Source organism: Sinocyclocheilus rhinocerous, unplaced genomic scaffold (assembly GCF_001515625.1).
Source record: "Sinocyclocheilus rhinocerous isolate Xijiao unplaced genomic scaffold, SAMN03320098_v1.1 scaffold1902, whole genome shotgun sequence".
NCBI lineage: Eukaryota > Metazoa > Chordata > Actinopteri > Cypriniformes > Cyprinidae > Sinocyclocheilus > Sinocyclocheilus rhinocerous.
Genome location: NW_015665924.1, coordinates 29,409 through 53,276, shown reverse-complemented (window position 1 = coordinate 53,276; position 23,868 = coordinate 29,409). Strand labels below are relative to the sequence as shown.

General features: G+C 38.6%; 1 protein-coding gene across 1 annotated transcript in view; it reads left to right on the top strand.

The window, feature by feature from the left end:
• The window catches only part of LOC107731674 (protein NLRC3-like), a gene marked incomplete at its 3' end in the record, with an annotated part of 32,203 nt that overhangs the window by 5,403 nt on the left and 2,932 nt on the right, over positions 1-23,868 (top strand). The window contains exons 2-3 of the mRNA XM_016542823.1: positions 8,576-8,963; positions 23,202-23,276. Of these exons, the coding sequence (XP_016398309.1) occupies positions 8,632-8,963; positions 23,202-23,276 (407 nt within the window). The remainder of the gene's footprint in view (positions 1-8,575; positions 8,964-23,201; positions 23,277-23,868) is intronic.

Genomic DNA, 23,868 nt, shown 5'->3' with positions numbered 1-23,868 from the left:
TCGCTTCGCTCAGGAACTAATCACCCACCTCCATCCCCAGCTCCTCCTATTGTCCAAGACTTGGCAGTGAATATATCATTGAGTCAGACCACTGAATCATGTTGTTAAAATAATCACGTAGAACATTAATGGTATCTGCTACATTTATCATTGATGTTGGTTCTGTTCTGTTACCCTAGGGGGGGTATTCTGCTCTCCCTGCTCCTATCCATGCTAGGCTGCGTGGATGGGCAGGGAGTGTTTGCCCAGAACAGAACAATTCCCCCAACCTAAAATGTATGCTAAGCGTAAGTTATATTGACGATAGTGGTCCTGACAGAACTATATTTGCCAGAATCTGCTATACTGTAACCCAAGTAGGCTGAAATCAGTACAGAAGCTGTGTTTGTAATGGCATACTACCATACAACTCCTACTATATTGCAGTATGCAATGTGTATACTGTGAATAGTATGTGAATTTTATGCATGGAATTCTCAGATTACCTGCTACATTTGCTGAAATCTGATGTAAGCATCTGAGGACACTGCATGGGATACTGTTTCCCACAATACAACGCGCTCCACGTGACATTTCATCTTCAAATGCGTGAGTGGAGGTGGGAAATAGTAATTGGTAATAGAAATAGTAATAAAAAATGTAACACTTTTATATGTACTTATGTAAATGTTACTGTAAAGTACAAACTATTGTTCTGTATCTAAAAACAATATCGTTACATAAATTGCATAATTTATGTAACGATATAAATTGTACCTTAATCTCTACGGCACATTTCCGATCAAGTCAAATGACGTCACCTTTATCTCTACAGCGCTTTATAGTGCTCTATTGCACAGATTGTTTCAAAGATATTAAATAACAATAATAATATTGCAGTAGTATAATATATAAATAACATATGTAAATAAAAATATTTAAATTATGCAAGCAGAATTCAATTCCGCTGTAAAGTAGCTCTAAAAAGAAATGGAGCGTCTATTTACTCTAAGTGCAAGTAGCCCAATTAACTCCACCCACCACAGCCTGGCTGCGATAAACAGAACTGCAAAAGACAGCTGTTAATCTGCAGAATCAGTGGAGTAGCGAGTAAAACGCAATTGATGCGATCGAACTGTGTTCGAATCCGCCTTTTACCAAATTTGTTCTTCTCCTTTTCCTATCACATATCAGATCGGAAACACATTTATTTTCTAGGGGTGGGACGATATTTCGGGCCGCGAGACGTTATCGATACTCTGGCACCAAGTATCAATATTTTTTAAACATACACAAGATCTAAATTCATACCTACACTGTGGCTTGTATCGTGGTGTGTACGGAACAAATAGGGATAGCTCACTTAGCTTCAGTTACTGATACCAGACATATTTCACAAAGGCGATTGACATTTCACAACTGGTGCTTTATTCCCCATGGAACTCATGTAACTGTCAGTCACGAACGTTGTGCCGTCCACACCGTTACTTAATAAAGAAAATAACTTTAAAAGAGCAACAGAAAAAACAGAAACAACTCGCATACATGCGGTGCTCGAATCGCACATACAATACGGATCGACAGTTCAACCAGGAGCGCCCAGCTCTTAAAGGGGCCACACCGTATTTCTACTCGTTACAGATTTCCCCAAGCCAAAAAAAGGCTGCCCTCAGCCGTACACAGCAAAGGGAACACATGTACCTAACAACCACTCATACATGAAGGAGTTGAAAAGATACCAGGGCAGAGGAATAATGTATAGGCAGTACAAGCATACATGTTATCACAGCGTACATCAGTTTAGTAACACTGGAGAAAAGTATGACCACAACACAAAAGTGAAACACTCAATTTTCCCTAGATGAGAACTATGAATATGCATGAACATTGACAATTAACACATTTAAGTAACACTGAAACTCAGTCTGTCATCACTACGGATATCAATAGGGCCCTAAAAAAGTGGCAGTGGGCTGCGTGATAGAGCGTCTGGAACTTTATTCTGAACACCCGGCCTGTGGACGATATTGAAGTCAAAATCCTGTAGATGCAAGGACCATCTCGCCAGTCGTCCAGAGGGGTTGGGACGGTTCATCACCCACCTCAGGCTGTTGTGGTCAGTATAAATGGTTACATGAAGGCCCTCGATGTAAGGTCTGTAATGTTCCAGAGCCCAAATCACTCCCAAACACTCTTTCTCAAGCGTTGAGTACGGTCTTTCGGCTTTGTGCAATGTTCTGCTTGCAAAAGCAACAACTACACCCACGCCATCCTTCTGCATCAAGGCCGCACCAAGGCCCAAGTCACAAGCATCAGTGTGGATGGAGAATGGGTGTGTGAAATCTGGGAGGCACAGAATGGGTTCAGATGTAAGGCAGTTTTTCAAGTAATCCTTCGAAGCTTGACAACTGTCGTCCCAGCTGAATGGGGTTTCCTTTCTGGTGAGTTTAAAAAGTGGCTCGGCTTTTTCTGCATAATTCCGAATGAACCGTCTGTAGTAGCTTGTGAGGCCGAGAAATCCTCTCACTTGTTTCACATCTGTCGGCGTTCTGAAATCTGTGACTGCTTCCAGCTTTTTCGGGTCAGGAGAAATACCATCCGGAGTGACCCTGTATCCTAGAAAGACGAGTTCACTCAAGCAGAACTGACACTTATTCAGCTCGAGAGTAAGACCAGCTGACTTTAGTCTCGACAGGACTTCTCAGAGGTCTTCCAAGTGCTTCTCAAATGTCAGAGATGCAATGATGATGTCGTCAAGATACACTGCACAGCACTTATAGACCAAGCCAGCGAGGACATTGTTCATTACCCTCTGAAATGTAGCTGGGGCGTTACAGAGTCCAAAAGGGAGAACCTTGAATTGAAATAGGCCACAGTGTGATGCGAAAGCTGTCTTTGGTCTTGACTGTTTCTCCACTGACACCTGCCAGTACCCTCGAGCCAGATCAAGAGTCGAAAGAAATTTTCCACGAGCCAGGAAATCCAATGATTCGTCGACTCTGGGCAGTGGGTATGAATCCTTAAATGTCAGGTGATTAAGGCCTCTGTAGTCTACACAAAACCTGTGGTCTCCACATGGCTTCTTGACAATTACTACAGGTGCTGCCCATGGACTGGAAGAGGGTTCGATGATGTCTTCTTCCAGCATCATCTGAATTTGATCCTCAATTATTTGTTTTTTAGCTGGTGAGCTCCGGTATGGTGGGAGGTGAACTGGTTTCGCATCACCAGTGTTGATTTCGTGCTCGCCCAATGAGGTATGCCCCAGGTGTCCGTCAAACAAGCTCAAAAAGTCTTTAAGAAGGTCCAACAATTCATCTTTTTGTTCTGTTTTGAGACAAGCCATCTCAACTTTATCATCCAAGGCAGACTGGCAGACATCCAAGAACATCAAGCTTCCAAGCTCAGGTGCTTCCAACCACTCACTCAAAACCTCTTGTGGTGTAGATTCATCGAGGTTCACTGTCCTTGATGGGATGTGAATGCTAACCGACGCTCGTAGCATAAAATCCATCCCTAGGATGAGTGGAGAGGATAGATCAGGGATAATGACAAACCGATGGTAGAAATTTTTACCCTGGAGGCCAATGTTTAACCAGACAATACCAGTCGGAGTGCAAACAGCACTGTTGACAAGCTGAATTGGGGGAAAAGTCCAAGGTTGAACCTTCTGAGAATGTTGCAAGACATCAGAAATCATATTTGTACGAACTGCCGAAAGTGAGGTGCCTGTGTCCAGCGCTGCGTCAATGGCCTTGTGACAGAAATTGACTTTAACAATAAACGATGTGTTCCAAAATGAAGGAGAAGAATGGTCCTCCACATGTCCAAGGACAAGCGACTCAGGCGGGGACACAAGATAAGGGTGAGGCGCATTTATCTTCTGGAGGGAGGATTGCCTCGGTGAAACATCCTCCCTCCCCTGAAGTTTACCTTCTGCCGAACAGAATTTTGCTTCTCCATTTCTGCGTATGTTGTGGCTTTAGCCTCCTCCCTAGGGTTCTGTGGCTCAATTGAAACTGAACTTGTCTGTTTGTCAGTGGCTGGAAAATACATAGTCTGTTGCGCAAAGTTGCAGTTGGGACAGTTTCTAGATGTGAAACCAGGAGCAGAACATTTGAAACAATAAGTCCCCCGCATGTTTCTGGTTTGTTACGGCTGTCAGGACCGAGAGTGGAGTGCAGCTTGTGGGCACACATCAAGAGGTCTATGACTGAAGTAATTTGCGTGCTGTACAAAGCAACTCTGTAGCGCTCAAGAGCATGTTTGCAGATAAGATCAATCTGTTCCTGTTCTGGCGGTGGTGACTTAAGTTTCTTGAATTCAGATAACAAGGGTGCAACAAATGTTGGAAATGGTTCTCCTTGAGCTTGAACTCGGTCAAGAATACCTCTCCAGACACGCTCCTGGTTATCCAAAGGAAGAAATACAGTCTTGAACAGGGTGCAGAACTGCTTCCAAGATGTAACGTGTGAACTCAGTACTGTAAACCACTTCCTGGGATCTTTAGCTAAGAAACATGGTAATTCAAGCAAAATTTGAGCATCACTGAGACCCAAAGAAGTTCTGTAGGCATCCACAAGAAGAAGCCAGTCATCAGGTTGAACTTTTCCATCGTTCACAAACACTGGGGGTTCCAGTCTCGATTGATGCAAGACTGAAGCCAAGGTTCTGGTTGCATTGTTCAATTCAAGAGAACTTTGAGCCAGGCCAAACGCATTTTCCGTTCTGGTGTTCATTTCCCCCTCAAAGGAATTTGAGCCCGTGTTTTTAACCAGTTTATTCTTGAGCGTATGGGGTTGACGAAGCAACAGGCCTGCCTTGTAAAGGCAATTGGTATGAAGCAGGTATGTGCAAGTTTTGTGTGCAACGGTCGATAATACCTCTCTGTAGACCAAGAGACTCACTCAGGCATTTCCACAGCATTGCTACTTCATCCTTCAATGACTCAACCTGCGTCTCCAGGCATTCCGCTGATGCTGGCACTCTCCGCCTGGGTGGATACTTAAAGCATGCTAATTGGTCAGTTAAGTCAGTCTCGTCATCAACATGTCTGTTCATTGCAACAAAATCAGTTTGTGTCAGAGCAATATGAAATTCAAAACAATAAATCAGAGCAATGATATTCAACAAAAATGTTCAACTTCCATTAATTTCCTGTACGTGAGTAATATAGCAACAAATTAAATATAAACAGCTGGAAACCTTTTGAGAAAAAAACTAACCATATAATAAGAAATGTGGCATGTGCAAAAAAATTATCTTTTTTTTTTTTTTTAAACAGTGACAACAGTTCAATATCACCAAACTTCAAACAGAGTCCAATAAATTCCTTCCGAATTCTTTTCAGAGTTTTTTTTTTTCAGGTCCTTCGATAAGCACACACCATGAGAGTGTGAGGAATTATACCAACCTACAACTCAAAATGTAAAACAAGTCCAGGAAAAATCCAGCGCAAAAACAGTTCAGGAAAAATCCAGTGCAAAAACAAAAAAAAAACGTTTCTAAAGTTCAATTCAACCAGTTCAACACACGCCGTTCCAGCGAATTAACACAAATGGACGTAGAAACCAGGTCTGAATCCCTGAAACAGTCAGAGTTCACAAATAGTAAAATTCCTGATTACCTCAACGAACCACAATCCTACGCGCAAATTAAATCCACGGGAATGTGAAGAAATATCCGCTGCGTCAGCCACACAAAATGTCCGCTACAGCGTCGGGCCGTTCACGCTATACCCACTGGAATAGGCCTCGAGCAGACTCATGAATGTCGGCGAGGAAGATTACAGCATTTTCGGCGTCACTCGTCACAAACCGGTTCTGCACCCGTGCAAACCGCTCCATAAATCCAAGGCCAGAGATAAAACGTTCGGGCGCCACTTGTAACGCGGTGTGTACGGAACAAATAGGGATAGCTCACTTAGCTTGAGTTACTGATACCAGACAGACTTCACGGAGGCGATTGACATTTCACAACTGGCACTTTATTCCCCATGGAACTCATGGAACTGTCCGTCACGAACGTTGTGCCGTCCACACCGTTACTTAATAAAGAAAATAACTTTAAAGGAGCAACAGAAAAAGAGAAACAACTCGCATACATGCGGTGCTCGAATCGCACATACATTGTAGATCAACAGTTCAACCAGGAGCGCCCAGCTCTTAAAGGGACCACACCATATTTCTACTCGTTACAGGCTGTTTACCACTTTGGCTTACCGGAGTGGCAGTACCTCCAGACTTCTTGTGGTGGCGCTTCCCAGATTGCGGATGGTCAGATGAACGGAAATTGTAATTCACAGCGAAGAAGAAATACGAGCGTAATGGTAGACCAACAACAAATCAGAGATGCACCGGCGTCTTATGTTTATGGAGATGAGAACTAAAAAACTGCCCCGGAACAGCTATCAGCGTGGACTGTAGGCATCGATCACATTATCATTGCAGACCGCATATTGAGTCCGTGAGTAGCCTAACCTCTCAGCTCGGATCGCAGGTGGATTTCCCTCACTGTATGAGTGAGAGAGAGCGGTGCCGGCGCGTCCAGTTTTATGTCAATAAAACTGGATGCTGTCTCTCTCTTTAGATATTACAAGTGCGCGTTATTCAGTGTGGGCAGTGGGCACCGACCGGCAGAAACATACATCTGAACCTATGGCATGGAGTTGATAAGCAGTTGCCGTAATGCGGCGCAGAAGTGTGCAGTGTGTGTGCTTGCCGCACATCTACATTTAAAATAACGAACTTGAGCGTGCAAAAGACGCGATGTGAACGGCTCCGTTTTTATGATGAGAGGAGAGGAAAGGTTGAGAAAACACTCCAGGTAAATTTTGAAATGTACCAGATTTGTGAACAAACCAGAGGGGGGGATGTTTTGAAATTTTTTATTTTTTTTCCCCCTTGAAAATATACCACAAATCACAGATGAATATATAGATTAATTTTGCAGCTACAGAAACACTTTTACAATAAATATATTCTGATTTGATCTTGAGATTAGCTTCGATATTTGACCACTATTTATGATAATAATTGGTTACAATGACACTAATAGTTATTATTTCTGCCAGGAATGCAAAATCAATTGGGAGTTAATGATATTTTGAATAGAATAACGTGGCACAAACCTGTACGTATTCAGTTGCGTTTGCTTCCATTTAATTTTGATCAGTGCTTCGCTACAAACATAAGCCTATAAACTTTTACTCCAAAAGTGCACACATTATGTATTCACAAATTTACCTCATATTTCTTTAAATAGAATACAACCATCATTTCTTAATGACTCGCAGAAAGACGATTCTTTTCCGATCCATCAGTTAATATTGCGTGATCATAATTCCCACATCACGGTGATTGTACACTTCTGCATTCTGTCTCATAATACATTTATGCGTCAGTTTAGCCACGACTGTATGTAAAGTTAATTAATTATTAAATGAGTTCAGTTGGGCAATATAGCATTATTTACTAGTATGAACCCTTATTAACAAGCCTTTGTAAAAAATAATGGTTAGCACATTTATTTGTAAGGTAACAGCCTCCACAGCTGTGCTGAATTAAGTTTCAGTGTTTGTCATGTGACAACACTGTAGCATACTACTCTGAAACATTTTGTTGCTTATTGTATACTGTTTCACACACTATTCTTAAAAACAGTAGGCAGTATACACTGTATACTAGGCAGTAAGCAGTATGTTAGTATGCCAATTTGAGCACAGCCTTAGTAATCCTGAATACATTGATTAGCTTGTTCAGGTGTGTTTGATTAGGTTGGAGCTAAACACTGCAGGACATCGGCACTCCAGGACCGATGATGCCCATCCCTGCGGTACATAAATATGGATCGCTCTGTTGATCAAATGACTAATGACATGATGATATTATGACTAATGATATGATCTCATTGCAAAACCAATGAAGAGCTGTCATCAGACGATTGATGATCTCACTTGCAATATTTATTATTATTATCATTATTATAGCTGTATGTTTCGAGGTATTTGAAAATATCATATCACGGACCCAGAGAATTTACATCAGAATATAATCATGAAACATCTGATTTACAGTGATATTTTTGGCTGAAAGTTTGTCTCACACACCACATGAATTTACAGTGAACAACATGAACACTGACCCAAAGTCACTTGCTGAAAGTAAATCACCCATTACAGACCGAGGCCAAATGCAGCACCTGAACTGTGCCAAAATCTGCAGATTTATACTGTAACTTAAATTTATCTCTGATAATTTACACACAACTAAATGAAAGAAGAATAAACTGCATAAATCAGTGTATAGTATACCAGCGGTTCTTAATCCTGTATACAGTATGAATACAGAAACAAGCAAGAGAAACATCTGTAAAAATATATTAATTTGATAAAAAATTTAAAACTTGGCCCGCAGTATCATTTAGGATGAAGATGATAATTTGACATTCAGCTTCAGACCTTTTTTTGAAAGAGCAATGCAAGTTACATGACACCGCTTGGCCACTTCAGTCACTGTACCTCTTCATTTCTGCTCACCAGATAGTACTGAAATTTAATTGTCAAAATTCAGTCTATGTTCTCTGTTTCCACATACAGGCCTGAAATCAAATCTCTCATCTAGGAAGAAGAGAAGCAGAAGAACAGCCTGTAAAATGAGTGTGTATGAGGAGAGAGAGCAGGAGGCTCCTGTCGACACTCAGAGAGCAGCATCTCCAGGATTCAGCTGTGTGTCCATGAAGAGTAACGACTCCATGCATCTGCCCCCTGTTCTCAGTGATGTTGACACTCAAAGAGCAGCATCTCCAGGATTCAGCTGTGTGTCCAAGAAGAGTAACGACTCCATGCATCTGCCCCCTGTTCTCAGTGATGTTGACACTCAGAGAGCAGCATCTCCAGGATTCAGCTGTGTGTCCATGAAGAGTAACGACTCCATGCATCTGCCCCCTGTTCTCAGTGATGGACCTGCTGTGACCTCTGAACCTGTGTGAGTATCATGAAGTTAAATGTGAATTTTTTAAACATGATGATTTACTCACTGAGGTTATTTTCTCAAAATATGAATTATAATAATTAGGGTTGTCACGATCCCTTGAATAAATTTGAGTACTCTATTATCAAAAAAATCCTCAATTGCATTTTGGAGCAGAAGAACAGCCTGTAAAATGAGTGTGTATGAGGAGAGAGAGCAGGAGGCTCCTGTCGACACTCAGAGAGCAGCATCTCCAGGATTCAGCTGTGTGTCCATGAAGAGTAACGACTCCATGCATCTGCCCCCTGTTCTCAGTGATGTTGACACTCAGAGAGCAGCATCTCCAGGATTCAGCTGTGTGTCCATGAAGAGTAACGACTCCATGCATCTGCCCCCTGTTCTCAGTGATGTTGACACTCAGAGAGCAGCATCTCCAGGATTCAGCTGTGTGTCCATGAAGACTGACCACTCCATGCATCTGCCCCCTGTTCTCAGTGATGTTGACACTCAGAGAGCAGCATCTCCAGGATTCAGCTGTGTGTCCATGAAGAGTAACGACTCCATGCATCTGCCCCCTGTTCTCAGTAATGGACCTGCTGTGACCTCTGAACCTGTGTGAGTATCATGAAGTTAAATGTTAATTTTTTAAACATGATGATTTACTCACTGAGGTTATTTTCTCAAAATATGAATTATAATAATTAGGGTTGTCACGATCCCTTGAATAAATTTGAGTACTCTATTATCAAAAAAATCCTCAATTGCATTTTGGAGTCTGCCCTTGCTGCAGCCTGTAGCGCGATAACGTTCTTGATTAGATCCACTACGTAGTGGACGTTTTACACGCATGCGCTTTAATAGGTTCCGAATACGTCATTAAAGTATAACACACAGTGCGTGATGACCTACATTACATTACAATGTAAAAACTTTAATGTCTGAATTTATCCATGAATAGCCATATGTTTTTCTCCCTACTGGCAACTTAAAAGCTTGTATAGTTTTTTGAAATACTGAATAGCCTGCATTTTGTATTTTATTGCCAGGAGACTGCCCATATAAGTGCTGTAATATTGTAATCAGTTATTATAAGGATACAACAAGCACTGTAACATGATTGATATGCAGAAGTTGCACTGTAAATAGCTAATTATTAAAGGGATAGTTCACCCAAAAATGAAAATTACCCCATGATTTACTCACCCTCAAGGCATCCTAGGTGTATATGACTTTCTTCTTTCAGATGAATCCAATCGGAGTTATATTAAAAAATGTCCTGGCTATTCCAAGCTCTATAATGGCAGTGGGCGGATGTTTTTGTTCCAACAGTACAAAAGAAGTCCAATAAAGCCCATCCATTCGTAATAAAAAAGTGCCTCACACGGCTTTGGGGGGTGAATAAAGGCCTCCTATAGCGAATCGATACGTTTTTGTAAGAAACATATTAGGGCTGCACGATTTGGGGAAAAAATCGAATTGCGATTTTTCTGGTTAAAATTGTGATTTGTGATTTTTAAAACAAATTTACAAAAAATAACAATATAATAATTATATAAAAATTAATAAGATATTAACAATACACATTTTATTTTAAAGAAAACTATTGTCTTACAGAAAAATGCAGGGCTACTTGTTAACATACAGGCCTATATCTGTACATCATATGATACTGTTATAATAAAAATCTTTGACAGTAAGTCCATGTCCTAAATATGAAATATGAGCCTTTTATCCACTGTGGGGGGAAAAAAAATCTTCTGTATACTTCTATACACTGGAGAAAAACATGGATTGTCATATGTTTACTTAAACTTTCTTTACAGAGAAGTATTATTTTTCCTATTTATGGCCAAAAGAGGACCAAGTGCACATTACTGAGTGCTGAACTCATGTAATGTCTGTTTCATTCATACTGGACGCCAGAGATCACCCTCTCGCAGAAACTCCACATATGCATCACAGAAGTAATAGAACACATGATGCTCCAGGAAATCCCTAACATGGTCCAATAGGTATCTAGCAATTAGTAATGGGAAGTCCGGTTCTTTTCCGCGAACAGGTTCTTTCAGACAGTTCGTTTCAATGAACCGGTTCAAAAAAACGGTTCACTGAAATCCAGCTAATAAAGCTTAAAATATAACGTGCATACACAATTGTAAATAATACAATTAATTTACGTTTTGACTGAACAGTTGTTGCATGTTCATCATGTTAAAATGTTTTTTAATATAGTTGCATTTGCACTTTCCAGTAAGTTTTATCTGTTATTAAATAAACTTCATTCCATCAAATTCACCCCCTCATTCAAGCCCTCGGTTCACTCGCGCTCATAGTATATTAATATCAGCACAGCATCAGTTTTAGCTTCACGCATGTTCAGTATCTCCAGCTCATCGGTCCTCAGTATGTCGAACGTGTCCGAAAAAGAAACAGTTCTCGGTTCAGTGTACTGGTGATTTGTGAACTATTGACTTGAGAACCGCTGTACCGTTCGGTACTACACGCATGCTCAGTATCTCCAGCTCATCAGTTCTCAGTATGTCGAACATGTCTGAAATGTTGAACGTGTCCGAAAGAAACGGTTCTCAGTATGTCGAACATGTCCGAAAGAAACGGTTCTCGGTTCAGTGTACTGGTGATTTGAGAACTGTTGTCTCGAGAACTGCCGTACCGTTCGGTACTACACGCATGCTCAGTATCTCCAGCTCATTGGTTTTCAGTATGTCGAACATGTCCGAAATGTTGAACGTGTCCGAAAGAAACGGTTCTCAGTATGTCGAACGTGTCCGAAAGAAACGGTTCTCGGTTCAGTGTACTGGTGATTCGAGAACCGTTGACTCGAGACCCGCTGTAGCAGTACCGTTCGTTCGGTAGTACACGAATGCTCAGTATATCAGCTGCTCGTGCTCATCGGTTCTCTCAGTCTGCACAGCATGTTTCAGTGCTGTTGGAGTTACAGGAGTAACATATACTCCGGGATATTGGTTTATTTCGAGTCGTAGGGACTGTAAGGCATGTCTGAAAGTGAGAAACTTTAGAAAATTGTGGATCAGTGCTGACTCGAGATGCAAACTGTTTTGAACAATTCAGTCCGATTTGGTGAACTGGTTCGACCGGTTCAATAAAAAGAACCGGTTCAAAAGAACGATTCGTTCGCGAACCGGACATCACTACTAGCAATCGCTGTGACTGAATTAAAATAAGTTCGAAACGTATGAACTGATTAAACATGAAGACAATAGACGCACGACTGCGACGGTATATGGTTTATCTGTGTTCTTTAAGCCATCTCTGGTATTTTCATAATAATTAAGTATATTTATAATCCGTTGCTAATCGACATAGACTTTATTACAGTATAGAGTACATTTTCTGCCTTATTCTGTAATAAGAAGCCGCATCAGAACAGAAAATTAAGTTATTTCAAAACACTCGACTGATGTTTTGAAGTAAAATCATGTTATAATGTTCTCAACAACAGGTTTATAAATGCTTCTCATTAAGTTTGAGAGGATGTTTGTAGTGTGTTGCTTAAAGGGATAGTTCACCTAAAAATGAAAATTCTGTCATTAATTACTCACCCTCATGTCGTTCCAAACCCATAAGACCTTTGTTCATCTTCAGAACACAAAAACAAAAATAACAATTTTATTCAACAATTCTTCTCCCCGAGTTACGTCTTCCGCCATTTTAGAGAGTATCAAAATGCATACGCACACTTTCCCCCAAGCGTAAACACAACACTGATTACACAGATTATGTTCATGCGCGCGCTTTCTCCCCCGAACGTAAACAACGCTGATTACATCGATTACGCTCTTGGGTACTCTCCAAAATGGCGGAAGACGTAACTCGGGGGGAAAAGAATAGTTAAATAAATTATGTTATTTTTGTTTTCTTTGCGCTTAAAAAGTAGTTGAAAGTTGAGCCACTGATGTCACATGGACTGTTTTACCGATGTTCTTACTACGTTTCTGGACCTGGGAACATTACAGTTGCATTGCTGTCTATGCAGGGTCTGAGAGCTCTCACATTTCATCAAAAATATCTTAATTCGTGTTCCGAAGATGAACGAAGGCCTTACGGGTTTGGGCCGTTGGTCTGTTCAATTAATGACAGAATTTTAATTTAGGGGTGAACTAACCCTTTAATCAGATGTACGTTATAAGCGACTCAAACTCACAGCGCTTGCAGAGATGAGCAGCATTTACTACTGGCGCTGTGCATATATTTATTTAATAAAAAATCACAGCCTTTGTGATTCAATAATCGCATCAAGCCAATTTGTGATATCGGTTCGATTCCGATTAATCGTTCAGCCCTAAAACATATCCATATTTAAAACGTTATAACCACTTTTCTGTAGCTTGCGTTAACTGTCGTATGCAGAAGCCGTTCTGGGTGGATGACATAGGACGTCGGCGTAGTGCATGCGCCGGTGAGAATATGCTAGTCTCGTGAAAACCAATGTTTGTTTACAGGTGCAAAGGAAGCAAAGTTTCCTTACTTTAGCAAAGGAAAACCAGTCTCCTCTTGACTTATATCGAAATCCTCCTAAATTTTTCTTTACAAATCCTCATTTTGTACTTATAATTTGTGACTGGTGTTTTGTAAGTTTTTTTTATTTTATTTGTTTATTAAACAACTAGTTATTTACAAACAACATGGCAGTATCAGTACATTTTTGCATTAGAATATACAGAACAGGTGCACAAAAGAAATGCAAATATACCCATTATATACAGTGTGTATATATATATATATATATATATATATATATATATAAAAGAGGGGCTAGGGTTTTTCTTGTAAATCATATTCTTCTATAAAGGACAAAATATTTCTTGCATTTTTCTTTTTCATCAATTTGAGGGCTTTTGTATAAGATATAAACTCATTATAAAATGCACAAAACATCGGTTTTGCCTTCAAGTACTTAGATTTGTGTATTTAAAATTTACCCAGCAGAAGGATGTTATTAACCAGGAAGTCATCTTTGTTATTGTTCATTACAAGTCCATAGATAATGTTCTTCACAGTGAAATTTCCAAGGTGAGGTACCTTTGAGTAAAGCCAGTCATGAATATCAGACCATAAAGCATCCATATACATACAGTGAAAAAATAGATGATCCGTGGTTTCAATATCATCACAAAATATACATTTATTTGAATCAAATCCAAATCTAAGTTGTGAATATTCACTGGGTGGATATATCCCACTTAACATTTTTTAATTAATTTCTTTAATTTTAGGAGATAAAGGACATTTTAAACACTTGGTTCTAAGTATGGAAATGATATCTTTTGAAAAATTATGTGAAATTGAGTTTCTGTAAACTACTATAGGATACGAAATGTTGCTAAACATATTTCTAATAATTTTATTTGAAAATTGACTTTCTTTCAAATCAAAACCTTCAATTGAAAGTGGTGGGAGATGTTGGGTCATGGGGATAGAATAAGAGAGAATTTCTTTAGTTCGGTGTTTTGTAAGTTGTTTTTTCCTCTCTGCTTCCGCGTTCGTCACTTCTCACCTGCGCATGCGCTACACATACATCCTACGTCATCCGCCCGGAACGGCTTCTGCGTTACAACAGCGCAAGCTACAGAAAAGTGGTTATAACGTTTTAAATATGGATATGTTTCTTACAAAAACGCATCGATTCGCTACAGGAGGCCTTTATTCACACGACTTTGTTGGCTGTCATGTTTACTTTCATGTAATAGGGGATATTAGATTAATGCCAATACATTTTGTTTATTTAGATTTTATATGATTCTAATATAGCTGTTACAAATATTTTCATTACTAATAGAAAAAAAAAACATTTAAATGATATTATGGATTTCCCTGTCTTTAGCCATTAGAACGTCGATCTATCTCTAGGGATTTCACTTGCATAAAATACACAAAAAATTGAATTGTCATCTTTGTGTTAATATAACCTGATTGTCCCTTACCTTGTGTGTATCTGTTGAACATTGTGATTAACAGTAAAAACCAGGTATTATCGTCAAATGGAACCCAGACTATATATGTGTGTGTGTGTGTAAAAAAGATGTCCACTCTTATAATGTCACGTATAGCACAGAGAGTGAGAGCGAAAAATAATAGTTGACTCATATATGAACAAATTATTGGCAGAACTATACACAACTATATAAGACTAAATAATAAAAACTATACCAAAATATTTCATTCAAAACTACGCCATTGTTGCTTAAAGTGTAAATACACTATAGCTACTGATTTAAAATCACAGAAAAACATAATCTGTGTAAGCCCAATGAAACAACTGAATTCACAAAGGCTGTGATTCAGTTAAATAAATATATGTGCTGAGGGTTTAATATGCACTTTATTTATATGCGTGTAGGTTATATGCATCTCAGAGTGGCTCCGTTCACAGTAAATGCTGCTCCACACAAACAGTTATCATTTAAATGCGTGGATCATCTCAAACTCCATCTTTGCATATGCTGTGAGTCTGAGTTGCTTATAACGTTCATCTGGGAACCATTCTATCAGATTTATAAGGTACATCATTTCTAAACCTATGCCAACACAGGAGAATAAATCTTTATCTTTCTAAATATGCTAACTGTTCATCGCGACTTCAAAATAAAAGTTTAAACCCTCGCTCTGAGTTTGCATGTTTTGATGTTCATGTGTTCTTGTTCAAGAAATGACAGTGGCTATAGCATTTCTATCAAAAATGAGTGGCCAAATATTAAAGATTAAGTGGACATTTGAATTAAATGTTGTTTAGTCAATATTAAACAAGGTTTAGATCGCACAGTAGTGTAAAAACAATTGTCAGGTTGTTGGCGGCCTCTGCAAGCATTTGATATAATACATAATGTACATAAGTTATGGTTACATTGTTATATTACATTATTTATTTTATCTGTTTTGTTCAATAAAACAGTCCTGTTGATGTTAAGAGAGCATGAGTTTAGGAGCCTGATGGCTTGAGGGGAGAAGCTCCTCCTAAGTCTCTCAGTTTTGGCCATCAGACTACGGAAGCGCTTACCAGATGGCAGCAGGATGAATAGCCAGTTACCAGGGTGATTGGAGTCCTTGATGATTTTAGCAGCTCAGTTTTTGCAGTGTCTGAGGTAGATGTCCTGCAGAGAGGGGAGAGCAGTCCTGAGATGTGCTCAGCTAAGCGCACAACTCTTGCAGGGCTTTGCAGTCTTGATTGGAGCTGTTCCCATATCATACTGAGATGCACAGTTTAAACACTTTCTATGGCCCCTGAATATAAAGTTTTCAGTATTGCTGGTGAAACCCTGAATTTCCTCAGTTGTCGCTGATGGTACAGTCTTTGCCTGGCTTTATTCATCTGAGCTTGAATGTGTGCAGTCTAAGTCAGGTCCGCAGAGATGTTCACTCCAAGATTCTTGAAGCTGCTCACCCTCTCCACAGGGGTCCTGCTGATCATGACAGGGGTGTAGGTCTGCTGCTGTCTCTTCCTGAAGTCTACAATCAGCTATTTTACTCACATTCAGAGAAAGACAGTTGTCCTGGCACCATGATGCCAATTTCCCTACTTTATCCAGGTATGCGGTCTCATTATTGGATATGATATGAGGCCCAGAACCACAGTATCATCAGCAAATTTGATAATAGAAGTGGAGCTGTGAGAAGACACACAGTCATGTGTGTAGAGAGAGTAGAGCAGGGGACTCAGGACAGAACCCTGTGGAGCACCTACATTCAGGGTGGTGGAGTTGGAGGTGAACTGATCTACGGAGCAAAATACGCAGTGTTAAATGTATACTGCTCAGTATTTATATGATTCCACACTTAGAGCCTGTCCACACGGAGACGCGTTTAGCTGTATACGTAAAAAATTTGTATCATATCCTCTCGTTTTGTCCAGACGGATCCGGTGTTTCGGCAGCCTGAAACCGCTATTTTTTTATTAAACCAGGTCCCAGAGTGGATAAATCTGAAAATGACACCCTTGTGTTTTCATGTGTACAGCCAATCGGTATATTTTGTGAAACGATGATGTCATCACCCCACGTCTCGACCCCAGTCAGACACCGCTACGTCACGTAACAGCAACAACAACGGCAGACTACATGCTTATACTACTACAGAAGCTACTGAGCCTATTAGCTTTACTAAAGTAAAATAAAAAAATAACTAAAGCAAAAATGTTTGTATGCAGCGCGCAAGGTTTATGTGCATGCTCCAAGTCTTCTTCTCCGTTTTTAGTGCATCTCTGCGGCAGAATTGCAGAGCCACATACTGGTCTGGCATGTATACTACATCGTTTTCAGTCCGTTTCAGAGGTTTCATGTGTATGTAGATATTTCTTGTGATGATGCCGTGTTTACAGAATTATTTTTTTTGTATAGATTGGATAGGGAAAGCTCTGGCTTCGTGTGGATGTGGCCTCAGAGTGTTAATGTAACCCTGAAGCAGTGTTGAAATTAATGAGATAATTAAGTGATTAATTAAATGATGATTGAGTATTAGTAATGAACACCTGCTGTTTATGTTAATGTAACCCTGAAGCAGTGCTGAAATTGAGATAATTAAGTGATTAATTAAGTGATGACTGAACAATAGTGATGAACACCTGCTGCTAACAAACAGAATCACTGAAGGAAATAGAAACACAAGAACTACAAATGACTTCAAGCCACAGCCTTAGATGAAATCAACTGAAATAAAAGAATTAAAACTCTTTCAGATGTCTACAAAAGTTCTTATTGGGTTAGGGTTAATGGGCTAGTTGCATATCGCCGCCATCTTGAATTTCCGCTCTAGCGAGTGTGTGCATAGATACTTCTGGTTTTGCTAAATGCCAGTGCAGAGAGCCGGATAAATCCAAAGAATACCTTCTATTTATGTTTACCGGATTTATAATATTACTTAAAATGCAACTAAGATCTACATTACTATTATTACTATACTGTTTATGTTAATTGAGCCAGTGCTATTTGAAACTTACGTATGTTTGAGTCCGGTGAATGAATGAAATACACTAATCCGTACTGTTCACGAAATGAAAGTTGCCTTGAACTCATGGTGCGTTCACATACACACACAATGTATTTTTCCCTTACCAATTATGTAAATGTACAAATTACTTGAAAACTCGAAAATGTTTGTATTTCATTGACTTTTTTGAACTGAAATACATTTATCTTGTGAGACACAGGCTGCAGTTAATCTTCATAAATATCTGTTTCTCAATTCTGCACCGTTCTTTACAGTCTGTGTTCTGCGCATACATCAGTTCCATCAACATTTTCACATATTTTTATATTTTACATTTACAGTTATATTTGCATCAAACATTTTTAAATGAAAAAGTGGGTTGTAAAAAGAAAATTAATAAATAGTTATGACTAATTTAAATATATTTTTAATTAATGCAAACAATTCGTAAACATACTGTATGCGCTGCTTATAGACACCAGACAGATAATGATTTATGCAACAGATGCTCATTTTCACAAAACAGGTATTTATAAAAACATAGGGAAATACACACACCAATCTTTTAATAAATGCAAATTCTATAATTAAATTACGTTAAATGTACAGATACAATTATAAATAAGATTACCAAACGAAGTTAATAAAACATACATTGAGTCCATAATGCAGAAATCTCTGAGCGTCTCTTTGACAGTCGCAAATCTCATGATTTTATCAGATCTTATAGAGTTGTTCTAAGCACAAGGAGAATGTACAAGTCATGTCCACAGCAGTCAGAACCAAATCAAGTCTTTTGAGTGGTTTGTGTTTGAATGAAGAGATCCCCGTGGATTTTTTGACTAACCACTGACGCTGAACCGCATAATCAACAGAAGAAAGAAAGAAGGAATCTCCAAGCTGTCTCTTGATGAATTTCCACACAGAGGTACGCAATAATATAAGGAGGATGTTTTGTCTTTGATATACCACTATGCGCTATTTCATTTGAAAAACATTAATTATACATATCTAGCTAAGTTTCCCCTTACAGTAAATGGGAACGTCGCAAAGACCGGAAGTAAGCATGCGCACACTCGCGTCGCCGAAGCTCACCGACGCCATCTTGTGCACCTAGCCAATTAACAGAGGTTTAGATGTTGACGTTTTATGGAAAATAACATTCATTTAAAGTTACCATAATAGCAATTAGTGTCACCTTTAGTTGGGCTCTTGACTCTTGATGACTTATTACTTTTTTTCTGTTTGCTACGACTTTGTGTTTATGGAGCACATTTGTTATGACAAAGCAAGGCAAAGAAACATGTGATCGGGTGATTTTGTTTAACTGCTGGTGATAAAATCATGTGAGTCACTGAGCTCTTCCACTGTCTAATCTCTAATTATAGAGAATATGTGTCATTATTGATTATAGTATTCCTGCGATTCTTCAGCATTGTTGTGACAATCAGTTATAATGAAGGATTTCAAAAAAACTTTTTGTACACAAAACATTTTGCAAACACACAGGCATCAATAATCACCGTATGAATCTTAACAATGGTGACAATCAACAAGAATGGTGCATTCAAGTCATGTCGGATAGATCATATTTACGAGTTGAACGCACATGAATGCCACCACAAAGTCGTTTTTACGAGTGGGAAACTCAATTTTCTTTAAGCTCAAGAGTTTCTGAGTTGGGGGCGTGCGTGTCAGTAGGAAAACATGTCGGATGCAATGGATGCAGCTAAAGACTAGAGATATGCAGCGTCTGTATTGACGGTAAATTTGTTGAAATGAATAAAATATTATATTATTGTATAATTACCATAGTATATATGATGTTTCTGTTTACATCACCGTCATAAATTGAATAAAAACAGAAACACAATGACGCACATTCTTTATTCATCATTTTGTTAATGTAGAGTTAAAAAAAATTGTTGAATTTTGTTGAAAAGTTAAATCGCCATCTTGTTTCCCGACCAAAGTGACTTGAACGCATCTGACATCGTAAATATGGCTTTTCAACTCGTAAATACGAACTTCCTAGGAGGACTTGAATGCAGCAAAAGTTCCATGCTGCAAAGCATGCTGGGCATCATCATAGTACAAACTCCCAGAATGCATTGCAGTGTGAAAAAATGTGCTGAATGGTCTTACTATTTTCTTAGATTTTATTGTTTGCTGTTGTTTTTGTTGTGACTTTATAAGTGTTCTGTTTTGTGATGTTCAGAGTTTATGTTAACTTTTGTTGATTGTCTCCATTGTTAAGATTCACATGCTGATTGTTGATGTCTTGTGTGTGTCGAAATTGTGCAGTAGTTTGAAACTTCTTTTTGCACATAATGTGTTTAAAATCTCTTCAAAACTAATTGCTGTTGGATCTCTTGCTGAAGAATCACAGTAGTGATTCGGCAAGGCAAGGCAAGTTTATTTATATAGCACATTTCATACACCTCCGGAATGTAAGCTGCTGGCAGTGGGAGGCAAAAGTTTTCTTTTTCGTGGTATTATTCCAGTCCCAAAGAGTTTTTAGTTTTAGTGTTTGTGCCAAAAATATGTTGTTTGAGCACTGTGCTGATCTGCTGAAGTAAAAATCCGAGAAAAGTACAGAAATAGGAAGCAAAGCGCAGAGCAGTAAGCAAGAACGTCCGAACGGTAGCGAAGCCAGAAGCTTTCTCCTTTAATACATATTAATACATATTCTGTTAATTATACACTTTTGGTAAGAAGTTAAACACTTCATGCACTTTATGATATTATGTCAGCATTAATATATAACCATCAATACCTGTGCACATTTTCTTACCTTTTTTGTTATGCAAACACGCTTCATAAATGCTCAGATAAAGAGCCCAAAGAAAGCAAACACTGATCTCCTTGATAGTGTTTTCAAATTAAATATTTTCAATAAAACATCAACATTCAAACCTCTGTAATTATAGAAGAAAAATAATGACATATGTCTTTGAAACAAAAAGGCATGTTGAATTGCACTAACTGAAAAAAATTATGCATTGCATTACCAGTGCTTGCATTTGAATGCTTTGTGTTTTCAGGGTTTGCATTTTTTAGGCCTGAAATTCAACATAGTTGTTTATTTAAGAATTGAATATTTCAATTCAGAACATTTCACACCAGTGGCATAGCAAATCATCCGCAGGCCCATATGCAAAAACATTTGTACGGCCCCCCCAACGTTATAGGTTAATGTGCGCTCCAACACTCCTTATTGTTGTCTTTTCTGAAGTAAATAACATTACAGGACTATTCACAAGCTGTTTTATTGACAGTGTAAATGCTTGGAAATAATATTTAACATTTTTAAATGTATTTAAAGTATATTCTTTATTTGTACCATGCCAGTCACCCAATAATTTTGTTGCTTTTAATATAACACAAATCCTTTCAATTCTGTCAATTTTTAGCATGAAAAAAATGTTTCATTCAAAAGTTTCATGACACCTATTCACAAAGCTGCTAAGACCAACTTTTACTAAGGAACTGGGAGAAATCTTAAGCTAAGAGAAAGGGCGGGGTTGACCTCGTTGCTATGGATGATGTCATCAAGCTTGCTAACTATGCCCACAGTGATTGGCTGAGAGGGGATTGGTCTCTGTCAGCCATTTAATCATAAAAAGTTTAGAACGAGGTAAATGTTTGCCTATCATTCATCAACCTTAAATAAGGCTTATCATTTGAAAATTAAAACATGTAAGTTGTAGCAGCTTTACACGGCCGCTCACTCTAACATTAACCTAGATGAATGTGTGCTTTTAGGCGCATATCCAAGTGTTTTTGCGGAGTGTGGAAGCTGTTAGCGCACAGAGGTGCCAGCGCAATCACTGACATATTTTCCTGATAACTGTGGAAACAACATAAAATCTGCCGTCATGTTTGCTCATACAGATAAGAGTAATCATTTGAAACTGTAAAGGGTCTACTTTTATTTGTGTGCACTCACAATATCAACAAAATGTTGTGCTTTTGTAAAATAAATAAAACAATAAGGATGCGCTTTCTGCCGTCTGGGTCGCCGTGAACTTGAGCGCGGCACAAAAATTAAACACAGCGTATAGGCTACCAATTCTACAGTGCCCGTAAGGTGACATGTTCGGTTCACTTAGTTTTGTCGTGGCCACAACATAACTCGTGGGAACGGTTCCCACGAGTTATTATGTCGTGGCCACGACAAAACTAAGTGAACCGAACATGTCACCTTACGGGCACCGTACAATTCAAATCGAAAACAAAAATTCAATGAATATGTAATCTGTATTAAAATTGCATTTCTCTCTAAAGGCGTGTCACTGTTCTGCGAAGATGGCGAGTCAGCATAATCAGCTTCATCTTTGCAGCCGACACTAACTTAGAAAACACTAGTTTAATAATAGATAATTAAAAGGCAGCGGCTATTTGCACTGATTTTAATTTTAATTCAAATTATTAAATGGATGCCACCTTATTGGCATAATAAAGCCCTCCCTACACCTACCCTAACCCAATACTTTATTTTCAACTTTTTGATTATTTTCTTCATTTTCATTAAACTGTTGTAATGTACAAAATAAATGCTTTTCTTATGTGATTTGAAATTTGAAAAGGAAGAAAAAAGTTTGCCAAAAGGCGGATTCGAACCCGGGTCGATCGTGTCAAAATGACTAAGCCACACGTTTTACCATCTGCGCAGTCTTTTGTAATCTTGACTAGCCGAATCACACGTTGGTGGGCGGAGTTAGTGTAAATAGCCTCTGCCAACAAGGCAGGCTATTTGCACTTAGTGTAAATAGACACTCCGTAATTAAAATATCTCCTTACTGTTTTTTCCCCCGACAAATTCATGGTCAATCCCTTTGCCAGTGCTTTGCTGCAAGCTTTATGAGTGAGCTTGAGCATGGAATAGGCTATGAAAGCTCATTATAGTTTACTTCTTGCCCAACTTGTACATGAAAAGAAGGACATCATTCTTTTAAAGGGAAATTATCATGAAATGTTTCTAAAATGTTTATGTTTGGAGGTAATTGCCGGCAACAGCCATTTTAGGATGGTTTGTGATTCTGTCTTTGTGACTTAGGAGTCCTCTTGAGTACCCCTAACTTTTCACAGATTTAGGAGCTGATTTTAGCTTAAAAACGCTCTGAGAAATACTCTTAGAGCAAAAATGTAGGAGTCCTAAAATTAGGACTGACACACCCATTATTTTTAAGAGTTTCTCCTAAATCGGCAAGTTAGGAGCTACCTTTACCCTTATGATGTTTTGTGAATATGGCCCCTGAAATATTTCTCTCTTTTTCTTGGCATCATCAGCAGGAAGAGAAAGAGAGCAGCTTCTCCACTGCAGCCCCCTGATCTCAGTGATGGATCAGTGGCCTTTGACACTGTGTGAGTATATTCATATAGAGTGAGACATTCAACACAAGAACACTCAATGCATATTTTTAGTATATTTTTAGTTTATTTCTGCAATAAAATTATTTAGATAAAAAAAGGAAATTGTATATAGTAACAATATAGTGCTATCCAGTAACTGCACTCAGACCCATGACTCGTTTAGGTTATGATCAGATCAAAACGGTTATTTTTGAATAATCGACTCTGGGCTTAATATTTCTTTATTTGAATGACTGAAGTTTGATTTAACAACAAATGGAAATACGAACAAAAAGAAACAAAGAGATTTTCTAATAATAATAATAATATCTAATAGGCTAATAATAATAATAATAATAATAATAATTATTATTATTATTATTATTTCGTTCTGTTTGAAAACGGGCAAACTAAAATTAAGCTAGATTTTTTTGTAGGCCTATTTTTGTTCATGGGTAAACAAATGAACTTATGATTTAATATTTGTTTCACATGCGTGGGCAGTTTTGATACTTTAGTCTGATTATATATTAATTATGTATTAGTGATTATATATTATTAAATGATATCTTTAGCTGAATCAAGCTGCACATCGCATCGCGTT